We start from the raw sequence: 15,291 nt of genomic DNA on the forward strand, positions 1-15,291 counted from the left end.
GGGGGTGGGGGGTGGGGAGAGAGGAAAATTTAACACACAACCTGAGGGCCCACGCGGCGTGTCAAATTGTGTGATTAAATACGTGACTGGCTCGCTAGATGTGAGTGTTGAGGCGTGGAGTCTATGCTATTACTGTGCAGAGGCATGCGACATACGCACGCACGCACACACACACACACACACACACTTGCATACATACACACACAGTCATACATATACAAACACATGCATGTACATCTAATGTATGATGTGTGGAGTTCAACCTTGTTTACTCACACTCACATGCATACACAATCAGTAAAATCGGGTTGAAAAGCCATAAATCACAAATGCACCTACAGCTACACATACAGTGCTTCTTAACGGTTTACTCCGACCAAACCTCCACCTTCACATGTCAAGTACACAACACCTTCCTATACTGTATGTATAGACAATGAGCTTTGACTATCAGTCTGTCTGCTGCCATTTTACACTTAGATGATTCAGTCCCCATCATCTGAAAGACACCACCACTGACCACTGCACTGCACAAGATGTGTGCGTGTGTGTTTATGAGGGCTTAAAACATATATACATGTTTGTTTAATGTATGTATCCATGTGTAAATATGATTACGTGTCCTTGTGTGTGACAGCCATAAAATACATAAATATACAAAGGTGAGTGAGTGTGTGTGTGTGTGTGTGTGTGTGTGTGTGTGTGTGTGCACGCATGTGTTTGTGTGTGTGTCTGTGCATGCATCGGTCTGTATATTTGTGCTGGGAATAGCAAATCAGCATGGAGATAGGTATGCGGCGGAAAGTGAGCCTGTGTGCACATTTGTGTGTGTGTATGTGTGTGTGCATGTTTGAGCCCTTTAAAGAAAGTCATTTTGCACACTGCAAAAGTGTGTATGTATGTGTGTGTGTTTGTGTATGTGTCGGGTGATGGCATACCAGCTTAAACAGCATTTGTGTCTGATTTCCACACTGTGGATACTGTGTCTATTTGTGTATGTGCGTGTGTGTGTGTGTGTGTGTGTGTGTGTGTGTGTGTGTGTATTAATTTTTTTAATACTAACAGGATGACTGCTAACTAGCTGCCACACTGCCTGGGAAATCGTTGGATATGTCAGCTTGTTTGGCAAAGAGAGGAAGCAGTTTTATTTCTGTGCTACAGTTCTGTTGCTGCTTCTTCAAACTGTCCAACCTAATTGGACCGAAAAAGAAATCCTGGGGTAAAGTGATGTCTACAGTAGTGTAGAGTTGGTTATAAACAGTTCAACAAGAAAAGTCACTTTGGTTTTGAACCCTCATTAATATTTGAATGAAGCTACTAGTTAGCTCAACATTAAGTCTCCATGATATCTTGTTTTGAGTGGAAACCCGTCTAATTACAGAGCAGAATTACAATCTCAAAGCTACATAAGGAACTTCTGAGGAAAAAAAAAATACCATGTACTTGTGATATTCCTGTATTTATGTGACCTACATTTCCTCAAAAGGGTCTTTTGCTCTTTGGATCTGCCAGGGTTGATGTTTAAGATTTGTATGATAACAATTCAATATAAAGTTAATTTTAGCTGTGACGGAAAATATTTTCAGTTGAAATCAGGGTGTCGATTGTGTGGTTATGTCTATACACCCAAAAACAACAAAACTTACTCAGCAATACAATAGTCAGTCCAGACCGAACACTTCCTAGTATGTCTTACCCTGGCGTCTGTGACCTTGAACTCTCTTAGGATGTACTGGGGCATGTTGTACTCGGCCATGGGATCCACCACAAAATACTGATACCTGGCAGAACGTTCCGCCGGCCAGTATTGGTGACACTTTTCCTGTTTGAGCAGAAGGAGAGATAAACCCCAGAAATTAATATTCGAACGACTTACTAATTCATTTCCATTTTATTTTACTGCGATTACTGTTTGTATCCTTCAATACAGAAGCAAGACAGAAACAGAAACAGAAACAACACAAATCAAATGAGTGTTAATGCATGTGTGTCTGACTCCTACCCGTCCCATCTCTCGCAGTTTGGTTAACATGACTACAATGGTGGAATTGTTCTCCCAGAGCATTCTCCAGAAGTCTTCTGTAGTCTCTGCCAGAGGGCCCTGCGTGGCGATGTAGGCTTTCTGTTGCCTGTATATACAGGAAAACCATGTTAAAACCGTCTATGTTTGGCCTGTATAATAATAAGCACCATTTTAACACCACTAATGCAAATTCTAGGAATACTTCATAAGTTTTGCCGATACATTCCTGAAGACTGAGTGACTGCGTTTACTGAGTAATACGTATTACTTTGAGGATCACTAACAAAAAAAAAAAAAAAAGTGTTGAAATTCACTTTCCATGTCTCCATTATTCCATTATCTACTGCACCTTTTCTCCAAAACGCAATAGAATCACATTACACACGTCTCATATTGGCATGTTTCCTCTTCCTACCTATATCCATCAATGAAACTGGCATTGATGTAGTCGGATCCTTCCAGGCCTCTGATTGGCTGCAGGCAAACGCGTGTGGTCTCGTAGGGCATGATGTTGACCAGCCGATTCTTGAACTTGTTGCAGGGAAGGTTGGCACTGATGAAGCGCGACGTGTGGGCTTTGGAGTTGGCCAAGCGCTGGAGGGGAAAGATAGAAGGATAAATGGAAGAAGGTAAGAAAAGGAAGGCACCGAAAAGAAAAAAAAAAAAAAATGTGGAAAAAAGTTTTACAAAGAAAGTGCAGAATGAAAGGTATGGGAGGAGGAGGAAAAAGATGACAAGACGACGAAAAAGAGAGTACAGTGGTGACGAGAAGAGGGAATGGATTGGCAAAAGCCACGGTGCTCACAAAGAGGAGAGAAGAGGCATGAAAAGAGAAGAGAGAGGAAGGAAGAGCAGGAGAGGATGATAAGAGGAGAGATCGGGAAGGAGGGAGGAAAGGGAGGACAGGTGCGAGACAGATAAAGAGAGTAGAATATCAATGACAGAAAGTAATAAAGCACACTCAATCTAATCTGATCTTTCACCCAGCTTTACCAATGATGGCACAACTTCAAAGGGACATTGTTTATCAAGAATATATTCACCAGGAAGCGACTCAAAAACTTTATCCCCTTTTGCAACTTGTGGGGTCCTGTAGGGTCAGACGCAACGATGGAAAATATGCCACATACCCAGACTAACAAGCCTCTGGACCAAGACTGTGCGAAACAGAAAACTCGCCTAAAAGTGGGTCACCAGCGCCTTTGATAATGGCAGTGTAGTATGTGTGCATAAATCATAGACTCACACAGAGATGTTCAGAAAGACAAACACACACACACTGCATAATGATCAAAATGAAAAGCTGTACTGCTACATCATCATCGTCATAAGGACCTCAGTGGGAGTTTGTGGGTCAGCAAGTCTTATGATCGCCTCCTCTTGGCTTCTCAACAAAGAATTTGTGAGTGTGTGTGTGTGTGTGTATGCTTGCTTGTTAGCATTTGCCTGCAAATGGAAGACACCCTAGTCAGATTATTTAGGGCCCTTTCAGACAGAGAAAAGCATGGCGCACTGAGGACATTAGCAGCATCTTAAGAGGACAGAGAGAGAGAGAGAGAGGGAGAAAGAGAGAGAGAGACAGAGAGATGAGCTGCAACTGACCCCAATGAAAAAGTGGGCAGCAGGAATGCAGATTTTTAGTTCCTCAACTCCTCGTCTCTCAATGGCTGTCAAAACACACAAAGTGAAAGTGTCTCTCTTTGCACCTCTGTGTGAACACGGTCTAACCTTCCATTTTGCCCTTTTTCCCCATTAGAGTAGTTTCCCTTTTTCCTCTCTAATTCCCCTATAGCACCGCTATCTCTGTCTCAATGGCTACTTGGAGTCCGTCCAGCTCTTCCCCTCCTCCTCCGCCCTCCCTTTCATCCTTCGCTAGTGTCCTCCCTTTGATCTGTGTTTCACAAAGGCACCTGGAAAGGCTTGAGGTGGCCTGGCAGAGCTAAAGAGGCCCTAAGCTACACCACCAAACACCACGGAGGGGGCAGGGAACGGAGCCAAGCCTGGCAACCTGTCATCCAACAGGGCAGAGAAGCACCTGGGGTACCTCTAGTCACGGTTGCCAGTTCCTTCTCATTTATAGTACAGTATCTCTGTTCATTTGGAAGATAGATTACGTACATTAGGCATGTTACGCCGCAACAAGGATAATCATTTTTGACATTAGTCAGAAACAAGGGCTTACAATACAAACAGACCAATACACCCCGACTATAACCCTGATTAACAAATTAATAATAAATAATAGATATATCATCAAACAAGCATCCTTAATCATCATTACATTTAATATTTCATCAATATTTATAGTTTCTCCACTGATCACTATCTATTTGGTCGATTGCGTGCATCACATAATGTTTGACTGTTGTCTATGTTTATGATGTGGCCACAATACAAGACAATGCTCTGTAAACTTCCTGTAAACTGTCAACCTCAATTCTATTTAAAACCGTAGAGCTGTTTTCGTCTTCTTGTTTGCATTTGGATCCCAATTAAAACCATGCTGCTGAATTTCAAATTATTCCATTGCTATTTCATTTCAAATGGATCCCAGTAGCTTTTTTTTTTTTTATGTTGTTGCTGTGATTCGTGTCCTGTATGTTTCTGAACATTTTGTGCAAGTGGGTTATGTGAACAAATGTCTTCTGTGCATAAATCTTCCTCTGAACATGCTTGTTATCCATTCACATACACCAGAAAGGCGCTAATCTGACAACTTCACGACAAGTCCCTGTTCTCGGTTCAGTCTCCCCGCTGAACTCCTGAGAGTCCCACCGGTGACAACTTAACTCTGTACGACGCCGTTTTCCCACCTGAGAATGACAATGCCCTCCCACTTTCCCTATAGTGCAGCATTCTGTCGCATCACTTCCTTACCGCCAAGTTAGCATACAGTTGTCCCTTTGTTCATTAGCCAAACGTTCCTCCCTCTACTTGCCCTGCCATCCACCTCCATTTGTCATCATCAAGTATTAATTACTTAGCTAGCTCCCCCACCCCTCTTCACATGCACCGCTCCTCTCTATCCTGACTGTAGTGTGGACGTTATTAATCCCTGTTCGACTCCTGACGCCAGCTCAGCATTATCCCTGTTACAGATGGCGATAGAGATTCCATCACCATTGTGCCCCAGTGAGTAAAAAAAAAAAAAAGAAAAAAAAAAAGGTTGAAGACACCAGCACTATTATTGTTTCTTGGCAGGGGGGGGCGTGTTGATGAATGGCGACGGAAAGATGACGGATGATTTGGGAGTGAGCATCTGTGCAATTCAAGGTCAGCAGATAGTGGAGCGCCGAAGCTGAGGTGAGTTTATAACTTGATGATTCTTGAGATCTTTAATGGAGATCTATGTAAACACTGTGTCTGCCTGTCCATGCTCACCGACTGCTTGGTCATGAATTTCTGTTAGAGAGCATACACACTCTCTTACTCAAACCTAAACTCAAATTCGTGCTGCTTCCAGCCAAAAATCTTTTGTCTTGTGCCTGCTAGACTAAACCCAATTTCTTGGCTTAAGCATATTATTCCAAATCCTCAAAAATGAACATTGCAGCCAAACAGTGAAGGGCTTCAACATTTCCATTTTCACGCTTTGCAAAAACAATGCAATAATAATTCAAATAGTGTGTATCTAAGTGATTAAATTATTGAAGTGAGGCTTGAAAAAAAAAAGGGAGCTTTGCTTTCTAGTCCATCTGAGATCCTATTAATTGGACAGCATATGTAAACTGACAAATAGCTTCGACATAAATAAGGCAGGTTTAATCTATATTCTACTTACCTGGGGCTGAAAGGTATTACATCTTGCAGAGAAGTGATTTTATCTCAAATGCTTAAATCTTACTATGTTATACACTGTGTTCATTCAGGATTTCCATTATGTCTTTATGAGCAACATAAGCTCAAAGGGACATCCATATTGCCTCTTGCCTACTGCCAAATTCAGTTTGTCTGAGGTATGAGGATTTTCTGTAAACTGCTTCCTCACTCAGCTGAAACATTATTCTCCCAGTTCCCCCAATCAGCTACCATAATCATCCATTTTGTGTCTTCCTCACTCTCCAGTTTCACTGTTTCCAGCCAGAAACACAGTTGTTGGTCAAGAACTGCCACAGTATATGTTCTGTTCAAGTATAAAAATGCAAAATAATGTATGATCACGAATCAAAAAGCAATTACTGCAAACCCACAATTAGGCACATTGCAAATAATGATGAGGAGAAAAAATATGAAAGGCAAAGAAATTGGATTTGCATCCAAAATAACTTCTGGGAAGATAAAGCTGGCAGCCAGCCTCCTTTAAAAGGCTTATAGCTTCTTAAGACAAGGTGACAGAACTCTCAAAACTTAGTGTTTATGTCTTCATTGTTTAGTTTTGATTAAGTTCAAAAAGTGAAAATCTGATTTGTACGTTGTTTGTAACCATCTTGGCATCTGGACAGTTCATTCTGCCAGGTGAGTTTTTCAGCTGTCGTTTGCAGTTTTAATTTGTCAAAATGCAAAACGGGGTCACCTGCACGAAAAAACAAAGGCCGTCAGTCCCATAATGTATATGTGAGACCCCAGTGGAACACAAACGCCAAACTTAAGCTGAAACACTTTGTCACACACCGTCATGGTTTCTTAGTGAAAAGAAGAAAGAGACAGAGCTTGAACTCTGCCCAAACCCCTGCCATTTAACTCCTAACAATGTACAGGTTTCCCGTTATTTCCTGTACCTTGAACTCTAGCTCCATGCCAGTGACATGCTCGCCGCTCTCCACCTGGGCCAGCTTCTGGATGTAGGAATAGAGGCTCCGGGCAGCCACTTCAGTGTTGCCGCAGGCCACCGCCTCCAGCAGTGCATCGTGAATGAAGCTGTACTGGTCCTCCGTCTGCACCATGTAGTTCCGCTGTGACCGCATCAGCGTCACGTGGCCGTAAATGTCGACCGTCTTCTCGTGCTTGATGCGCTCAAGCATGGCGTCGATGACGATGAAGCAGCCTGTCCGACCAACACCCGCACTGTAGGAGGATTTGAAAGAAGAGAGAGAAAAAGAAGTTGGAGGTTTTAAGAGGTCCGTTGAATATAAATTAATTTCTCCATTTCTAGAGTTTTATCCTCTCAGGATGCTCAGGCTATGAATATTTGTTTGCCTAATACAAAGTGCTTGTCACATTTGTATCGTAGGAATTTAATTGTGATTTACTGTTGTTCTCACGCCTAAAATATTAAACCACAAGGTGATTATGTATGTCCAGTAATGTCTGTAGATTTGTTGTGGCATTACATTTTAAATAATTGAGTAGGAGAGCAAAACAGAGGGATGTAGTGACAGCTACAGAGGGAATACAGAGACAACTAATAAAAATGACAGATAGAACAACAAGACGACGGTGATGGAGACTGAGCGAAGCAAGCTGTCGAATTTCAGTTTTATTGTGTAGCGCTTTGGACTGACTGAAGTCTTCTTATCTTGACAAAAAGGTTTCAATTTGAATAAGCCATTCGAGAAATATCGCTTGTAAAAGGGGGAAGGGTTAAGGAGCAAAAAAGGAGAAGCAGGAAAGATGGGAAAGGATTACTGTGAGGCTTTTCACAAAGAGGGAAAAAAGAGACGGAGGTGGAGAGAATGAAAGCAGGAAAAAAAGAAGAGTGCCTTAAAGAGAATGATGTGTCCAATGGAGAAAAGAAAAGATGTAGGTCTTCTAAGAAAGAGAGCGTGTGTTTGTATAATGTGTGTTACGTAATCTATAATAGCAGATACAAAGGGAGGAGCTCTGCCATTCTGTTTGCTCATGAGTATAAACACACACAGTCAGGGAGACGGGCACGAGGTAAAAATAAAACAGGGATACCACTTCCATGTGTATAGGGGTGAGGTTACTGGAGTTAAATTAAAGCTTAAAATCAGGCATTTTGTCACTCAAAAAGAGCCTTTTAACCAACCCTAACAATATAAAATTTTCTAATGACCTGCAGTGGGCGATGATGGGTCCGGCATCAGGCGGGTTGCAGGTCTTCACTCTGCGCAGGAAGGCCAGGAAGGGGGTTGGGTACTCAGGTACACCGTGGTCAGGCCACGCCGTGAACTGGAACTGACGAACCTCCCGCTTCTCACTAGAGCCATTCTGGAAAATAGAGAGAGAGGTGGGTTGGATGTGGTGGTGGTGGTGGTGTTGTGTTTGTGTTTAGCTGACTGACTTATTGGTGTTATTAATAGTGTCTGAGTATTATATGTATGCAAAACCCTGTTCAGACCTGGTATTAACATCCATCTCAGGTGATCTGATCACAACCGGACAGCTCTAAGTACAGGTGTGAACGTACCCACGATGCATTGAGGACGCATTTGAGATCCGATCGCTCTGACCACATTAGGAATGCATCCTGGGCCACACTGAAGGACCGCCTACTCTACTGACTTCCTCTGCCACAGTCTCATTAGTCCTGCCACAGTTTTATAACGAACTGAAAATATCTTATTATTTAAAATGGCTAACCCCTTACTTCATTGTAGAGCTGTGTGCAGTGCACCCTCTCACAAACACCACCTGCCATAGTCAGACTGGCTAAAAACAACACACACATGTTTGTGTGTATATAAAGTGGGCAAGTGAGATGTGATCATAAGTGTTAACTCGAGACGCATGTGGAGATGCATTTCAATACCAGGTGTGAACTGACGTACTTAGAGCTGCCTACTCCTGATTGCATCACCCGAGACACATGCCAGGTGTGAACAGGCGGCTAATCTTTTTACATACATCTACCCCCGCTGTCCATGGACAGTTACACCAATGACTCGGCTAGTCTGACTCAAAATCTCAGCTACCTTCACAGGGGGTTAGTGTTCCATGCTTAAAATAGATATTTGCTGCAGTATTGCCCAGGGGTTGTAATTTTCCTTTGGGAAACACTTTCACACATATACAGCAGATCAGATAAGCCTCAACATGATAAAATATGTCTGATAACTTCTATACTGGACAGTACAGGTGCTCGTATCTTCCATGTTCTCATGTTACTGCTGCTCCCAGCATCTACAGATACATGCAGCAAACACCCACATTACACAGCCGTCTGTCAGCTCCTATCTCAAACTCAACTCTCGACACATCAAAGATACAAGCTGGGACCCAGAGGAAGATTTTGAGAAGGATAAGTAAGAAGAAAGGAAAAATTTCTCCTTGCATATTTGTGTCCTCCTCTCCTCTCAGAAGATCCTCTAATGGAGCTACTGTTTGCATTTCAATGCACTGCTTCTGCTTCCCTGACAGAGGGACTTTTTCCATGCTGAATAAATGAATAAATGAGTGTGGTAATTAAAAGCAAACTGACCTAGTTCTTATTTCCCTTGTATTTTTTTTTTTTTGGACATTCCCTGTTTCTGCGGTTGATGCAGGCTACATGGATGTGGTTGGTGCTTGGTTGCTGATTTTCTTTAAATTTCATTTTTTTTGGTAAAGGATTTATCAGCACACACAAATCTGCATCACTGCAGGGCATACATTCATACATACATATGGATAGGTACCATAGCGCTGCTTTATATGTTCGTGTGTCCACTGCCAGCTTCTGCTACCTTATACTTCACACAAATCCAACAAAATATAAATTTTTTTTCTCAGAGATATAAAGTGAAAACAGCTCAGCAAGAAATCATAGCAATGACTGCAGTTATAAGGAGGAAGGAGAGGATAGATAGCAAAAGAATCATATCGGTGGGTTTGATGGAGGCTGAGAGCGGCAGAGTATAAATGGCCCTGAATGTCAACCAGCCGGCTTTAAAGCACCGCGGCTGCTGATATCTTGCTATCTTCACCATCGCTGGTTTGCTCTGGTGTTAATTGTTCTGCTGACATCCCAGCTAAAAAGTCAGCAGTGACTTTTAATGTGGTGCTATCTGGTTAAGAGGAAAATTCTGGAAATGTCTACACACCTCCCAAGGCTGGTTTTCTGCTTTGTCTTCTAACAGCTCATTTTACAGAGGAGACTGAGAATGTGAAAGAGTTTTCATGTAGATGTGCTGGTGATTCTTTTCTTTGTTTTTTTCTGTGTCTATGTGTGAGTGTCTGTATTTGAATACACTTAAATGTGTGTTATTCATGTCTGCTGGTGTGACATCATACTCGTGGGTATTGAAATACATGCATTTGTTTTGGGGTTTTTTTGTGTAAATGTGACTATAGGTTTCTGTACATGTGTGTGTGGGAGTTTGCATGTGCAAATGCCTCCTTTTAAGAATGTTTTCATTTGTTTAAAGACTGTGTATCTGCCTGTTTGTTCACTGTTCAAATATGTGAGTATGTGTGTGTGTGCGCGCACACAGAGGAATGAAAGCAGTCTGCCAATTATGTATATTGAGTTTCTCTTCTGCTCACTTTACCTAAGTGCTCCAATTTGGCAGACGCACATAAACAGATGATCTATTGAGGAGAGAGAAAGCTGAACAAGGTGAGAGGGATGGACTGTAAGGACAATGGGGACGAAGGATTACAATATATTTGTGTATATCTTTACATCAAATGGAAAAATAGCATGCAGTCTACGCCATCATTTTTGTTGCTTAAGTTTGTGTCTGTATTTTTTATAAGCTGTGTCTTGTGAATAGTCCGTCTGTTTACTGGGCACTGAATAAGGATATTGTTATTCATTGTCAACCACAGTCCACTCCAGATTTCTCTGCAATGTATTCTTGAGAAAGGATCAGATGGTGATGGTGCAGTTGTGTGCATGTGTGTGTCTTTATGTGTGAGAAACAGAGAGAGAGAGATAAATCATCTTACCTTGTGCAAGGAGAAAGTGCGGACACAGAAAGTGGCCAGTTCTATGGTGTCCAGCAAGGTGACTTGGGTCATACCATAGGTTTCTGTGCCACGACTGGGCCAGTACTGGTCACACTTAATCTGGGACAGAGGAAGAGGGAGAGAGACAAACAGACATACAGACAGATGAACAGTTAGCTGCAATACGTCACATTCTATTAACTGGTGTCTCCACCGATGAGCACGATCATGCACATAAATCAAATCATGCTCCCTCCTCTCACACAAATATGTGCGCTCACGCGCCGCTCATAAAAGGAAACCCTCCTGTGGATTAAAACACCAGGCGTTGTGGACTGAAGCACCAGGGTAGCTTCTCTCTGTTTCACATCTGAGAAACAACACTATGCACACTGAACATATGTGACCAGAATGCCACAGCAACTCCACTCTGACGGGTTTCATTTCATCAACCAAATCCTGCCTGCCAGTAAGGCCAAACATCTCCTACACCAATTCTTAATTCAGTATCTGTCAAAATAAATGCCTAATATAGTGTTACCATTTCAGATCCTCATATTAAGAACCTCCTGTTTTTGTTTTTTCTTTTTTTTGTCCAGAGGTTCTACTGTATATCTGCAAATACAGCACCAGCTTCCCCCAGCCCACCCCTGTCTGCCCACTTAATAAAGATTCATTCAATATGGGGTGTGATGCGCCAGCGGACATCTGATGAGATGTGACAGCTAGTGAGGGAGATGAGCTGCTCTCCAGCTTTCTCTTCCATTTCCTGCTCGAGCTGACACTCAAGTTCTACCGCCCGCCAATCCTGATCACGTTTGACAGCAGTGGAACGCGCATGTCAGGATGGGGGATAGGTAAACAACTGAAAAGGGATAGAGGGAGGAAAAATGAGTGGAGACACCTGGGGTGAGTGTGGCTGATGTTGACACAGGTTTGAGTTGACAGGATGAAACATTGCAGTTGGCTTTTTGACATTTAAGTCCACTCCTTCATAGGAAAGAATATTACCCCCACAGATCCATCCCGAGGATGCACTCACTCTCTTTGGCTTTATTCTGTTTCTTTTTGGTAGCACTTACCTACACTTTCAGCTCCTAATTTAGAGAAATGGTTCATAAAACACTTTGTTTACATAATGACTAGCTGTCACTATGGGCAAACAGGACTGATACCCAACTCTTAAGAGACTTCCTTAACAAAACCAATGTGCTTTCTACTGATCGCAGTAACAGCTGCAGTTCTTACGTTTTATTTTACTTTTAATCTGGTAGTTTGTGGTTGTGAAGTGCTGCTGCTGCCTGCTCGGTTCTTCTCTAGAGTTAGTCGGCAAGCAAACAAGTGTGAAAATCACTGGATGGCTTTTAACAGTGGAATCCTTTCCATCAGGGTGAGACCCTTCCAAAAAAATACATCCCACACACTCGTGGCTACCTCCCATGGATGCAAATGTATAAAACGAAATAGAAAAAACGAACAACAGTGGACTAGTGTGGCCACTCCCTGACATCTCATTCCTCTGTGCTGCAAGTGAGTCACTGTGCTCTGCAGACAATTTTTTCCTCTAACTTCCCCTATCAACAGATGATTGTAGGAGGCACTGTAAAAACTCCATGGCACTCTGTTGCTGAAAATTAAATTTTTGCTACCTGCACTGTGCAGTCTCAGAGCTAAAACCTGCTAAGCTCTCAGCGCTGTAGGGAGCATGCAACAGCTTGTAGTTTCCACTGCAAATAAGGAGAGAAAACATGGCCAAGTCTGTGAAGATACTCCCAGCGGAAACACAGTCTAACTTATCAGATGTGCACAGGTAGACCCTCTTTGAATTAACTCTGTTTTATCACACTCTTCTGCTGCTTTCACCACCCTATTCAAATTTCTACACGTCTCTGAAAACAATCCATCTCAAGAAAATGAAGTCTGATTACCTACCAATGACGTTCATATGCACAACTGGGAAATCAATGTTAAGCTGGGCCATTTTCAGCAGCTGGTTCATGTACTTGGGTCTTGTGAAGCAGTGATTTGATTTTGAGGTTTGCTTAAAAAACAACATTTTAAAGAGGTCTGTGAAGTCACCGGAGGGAGGCTCTACAAAGAAACCTGTCAAAAGCACAGCTATGGTCCAAAAATTGGTGGAGCGTACTTACCCGTGACTTCTCCTCCAGCCTCGTCATCATGACCACAGTGGCTGCTCTCTGTTCCCACACCATCCTCCAGAAGTCCCCAAACGTCTCTGGTAATGGACCCTGAGTGGCAATGTAGGCATTCTGCTTCCTGTAGCCATCGATGTAGTTGGCATTGATATAGTCGCTACCTGTGATACCTACATACAGACCACAGGAAAAAGAAAGGAAGGTGTAACATGGTACTTTTCATAGCTGTTCCCCTTTTAATCCTGCCTCACTTCATCACGCATTACTGAAATAAGTGGAAATTGAGATCAGTTCAAATTTTGGAGCTGTCCAGAAACAAGTGGCACTGTCTTAAGATACGGTAGATCATTGCTTTTGGGACTTGAAATATTATATGTATTATTTCTGCCCAGTATTTCTTAGAGCTTGTTTTGAGGAGTAAAAAACAAAAAAAAAACAAGACATAAGGCAAGATTAAATACGATACGTCTGCACAGCTTTTCTCCCACTCTGCTGCTGTAGAGCTGAAAGAAACCTCAATTGTTGTTCCAATTCAATGGATTCAAATTCAGCAACTACCTCACTGTCACAACTTCCTTCCTGTGCTCTTTTATCAATTTTCTGTTTTGTACCTCTGTGGTTCTGCCTTGGTTTCTTTGGATATTGGTCTAGCCTCCATCTGATTAACCACAACCACAGCTGGGTTGTGCTGGAAGATGGAGGATAGCAAGGAGGCACTCAGCCGCCGCAGCCGGGAGGTAGATCCAGCTCCTATTCCTCTCAACCCGCCACCATGCTCTGTTACGCACCGGTTCCACTAAATCTAGCCGTAAGGAACCCCTCCGCATTGCTGCATAGATGGATGTGTACTGGCAGTGTTTTAATGCCGAGGATGCTGTATGCAGCACTTGTGAGCTCTATCGTAAAATCCTGCTTAAACTGACTGCATGTAACTATCAAAGTATTCCGTGGCATCCTTTAATGTGTCTACAGCAGTAACAGTAACATTTCAAAGATAAAATATGTTGCTGCTACTGCAAGGCTTCATCAGGACTGCTCATAATACAGAGAGTGCAAAGTTGTTTAACTGTGAAACAAATCTCCGGTCTCATCATGTGCGGTACAGAGCTGTCACCAGGCTCTGATCTGAGGGAATCAGGGTGTTGTGGTGGTGTGCACTGTCCCACATCATAAAAAACGAAGGTGTCTTCAAGCCTGGTGCAAAGTCACTACAGGCTCATTAATTTGAAGTTGTTCCAGGGAAAAAAAAAAAAAGATTTAAACCAAAAACATAATCTTGCGATTAGAGCGTGTCTAACACAGCATCTGACGGTGATAAGACAGAACATCACCCATCTTCATTTAACCAACATCTACAATCCTGTCAGTTGAAAAGAGACTCCAGTGTGGCGGCATCTGTGTTGGAGAGTCACGTCTCTTTGACTGACGTCTCCTCACTCAAGCGACAAACAATGAAACACTTGAGTGGGCTAATTTAAGAGAGGAGACGCAGTGAAGACAACAACCAGGGTGGAGAGGCAGAGTAAGATAGAGAAAAAAAAGGGGGGGGGCAGAATGAGAGAGGTGGAGGAGAAGGTACAAGGAAGAATATAGAAGAAAGAAGAAAAAGGAAAGAATGAAAGAATGGAAATAAAGCTGAAAGAAGGCAAATATCATTAAAACAGATACCACGTCGCGGAATCCGACTGTGGTGCCTTGGCTTTAGTCATAGCTAAGTGAACAGAGAATGGTGGTGTGCATGAATTGTTCTACTGCTGCGACTAATGGCAAAATCACTGCAGTGTAAAATAGAAATTTCAGACTTGATTAATTTATGTATTTATGGACGAGGCGTTTTTTCCCTGGGATGATTTTGTTATGCATGTTGTCGCACCCTCAAATTGGCCCGACTATTGCGAGATGTTGAAATCTAGTTGGAGATGTTAGCTCACACAAAAGGAGAGTACTGTGGAGTTTGGCACCACTGTGGGGAGTCGGGAGCTCTTCTGGTGATGCAACGCCAGAACAATGTCAGCGGTGAAGGGTGACTACCTCTGACAATGTCCCTTGAGATTTAGGAGTCAGAGGAAGAGTTTTTCTGGCTCTGAGATTCTCAGTACTGTGTCTATGGGCAGTTAGAGGGAAGTCATGAGAGAGGGCCAGATCTGATGAGACAAATGGGACAGTGAAAACACTGGTTAAATGCCTGAGCCACTCTTGAGTGTGAGATATGACTGGGCCCAAAGATGAGCTGAAACAAGTCCTCGCCTCACTTCCAAAAATAATATGATTCCATAAACCACTTAGCTGCTCAGGACCAAGTTGAGCTGGAACAAGTCCTCCGTTTAGCCTCCAAAATTCAGT

General features: G+C 42.7%; 1 protein-coding gene across 5 annotated transcripts in view; it reads right to left on the minus strand.

Annotated features, from left to right (window-relative positions):
* The window catches only part of ptprsa (protein tyrosine phosphatase receptor type Sa), a 175,987-nt gene that overhangs the window by 10,626 nt on the left and 150,070 nt on the right, over window positions 1-15,291 (minus strand). For all 5 annotated transcript variants that reach the window (XM_087179358.1, XM_087179356.1, XM_087179359.1 and 2 more), the window contains 7 exons: window positions 12,943-13,118; window positions 10,793-10,912; window positions 7,980-8,134; window positions 6,742-7,027; window positions 2,439-2,617; window positions 2,003-2,129; window positions 1,697-1,822 (listed from right to left, as the gene is read on the minus strand). In XM_087179358.1, the coding sequence (XP_087035484.1) occupies window positions 1,697-1,822; window positions 2,003-2,129; window positions 2,439-2,617; window positions 6,742-7,027; window positions 7,980-8,134; window positions 10,793-10,912; window positions 12,943-13,118 (1,169 nt within the window). The remainder of the gene's footprint in view (window positions 1-1,696; window positions 1,823-2,002; window positions 2,130-2,438; window positions 2,618-6,741; window positions 7,028-7,979; window positions 8,135-10,792; window positions 10,913-12,942; window positions 13,119-15,291) is intronic.

Source organism: Seriola lalandi, unplaced genomic scaffold (genome assembly GCF_002814215.2).
Source record: "Seriola lalandi dorsalis isolate HSWRI2012SDOR001 ecotype SW California unplaced genomic scaffold, Sedor1 jcf7180002054829, whole genome shotgun sequence".
NCBI lineage: Eukaryota > Metazoa > Chordata > Actinopteri > Carangiformes > Carangidae > Seriola > Seriola lalandi.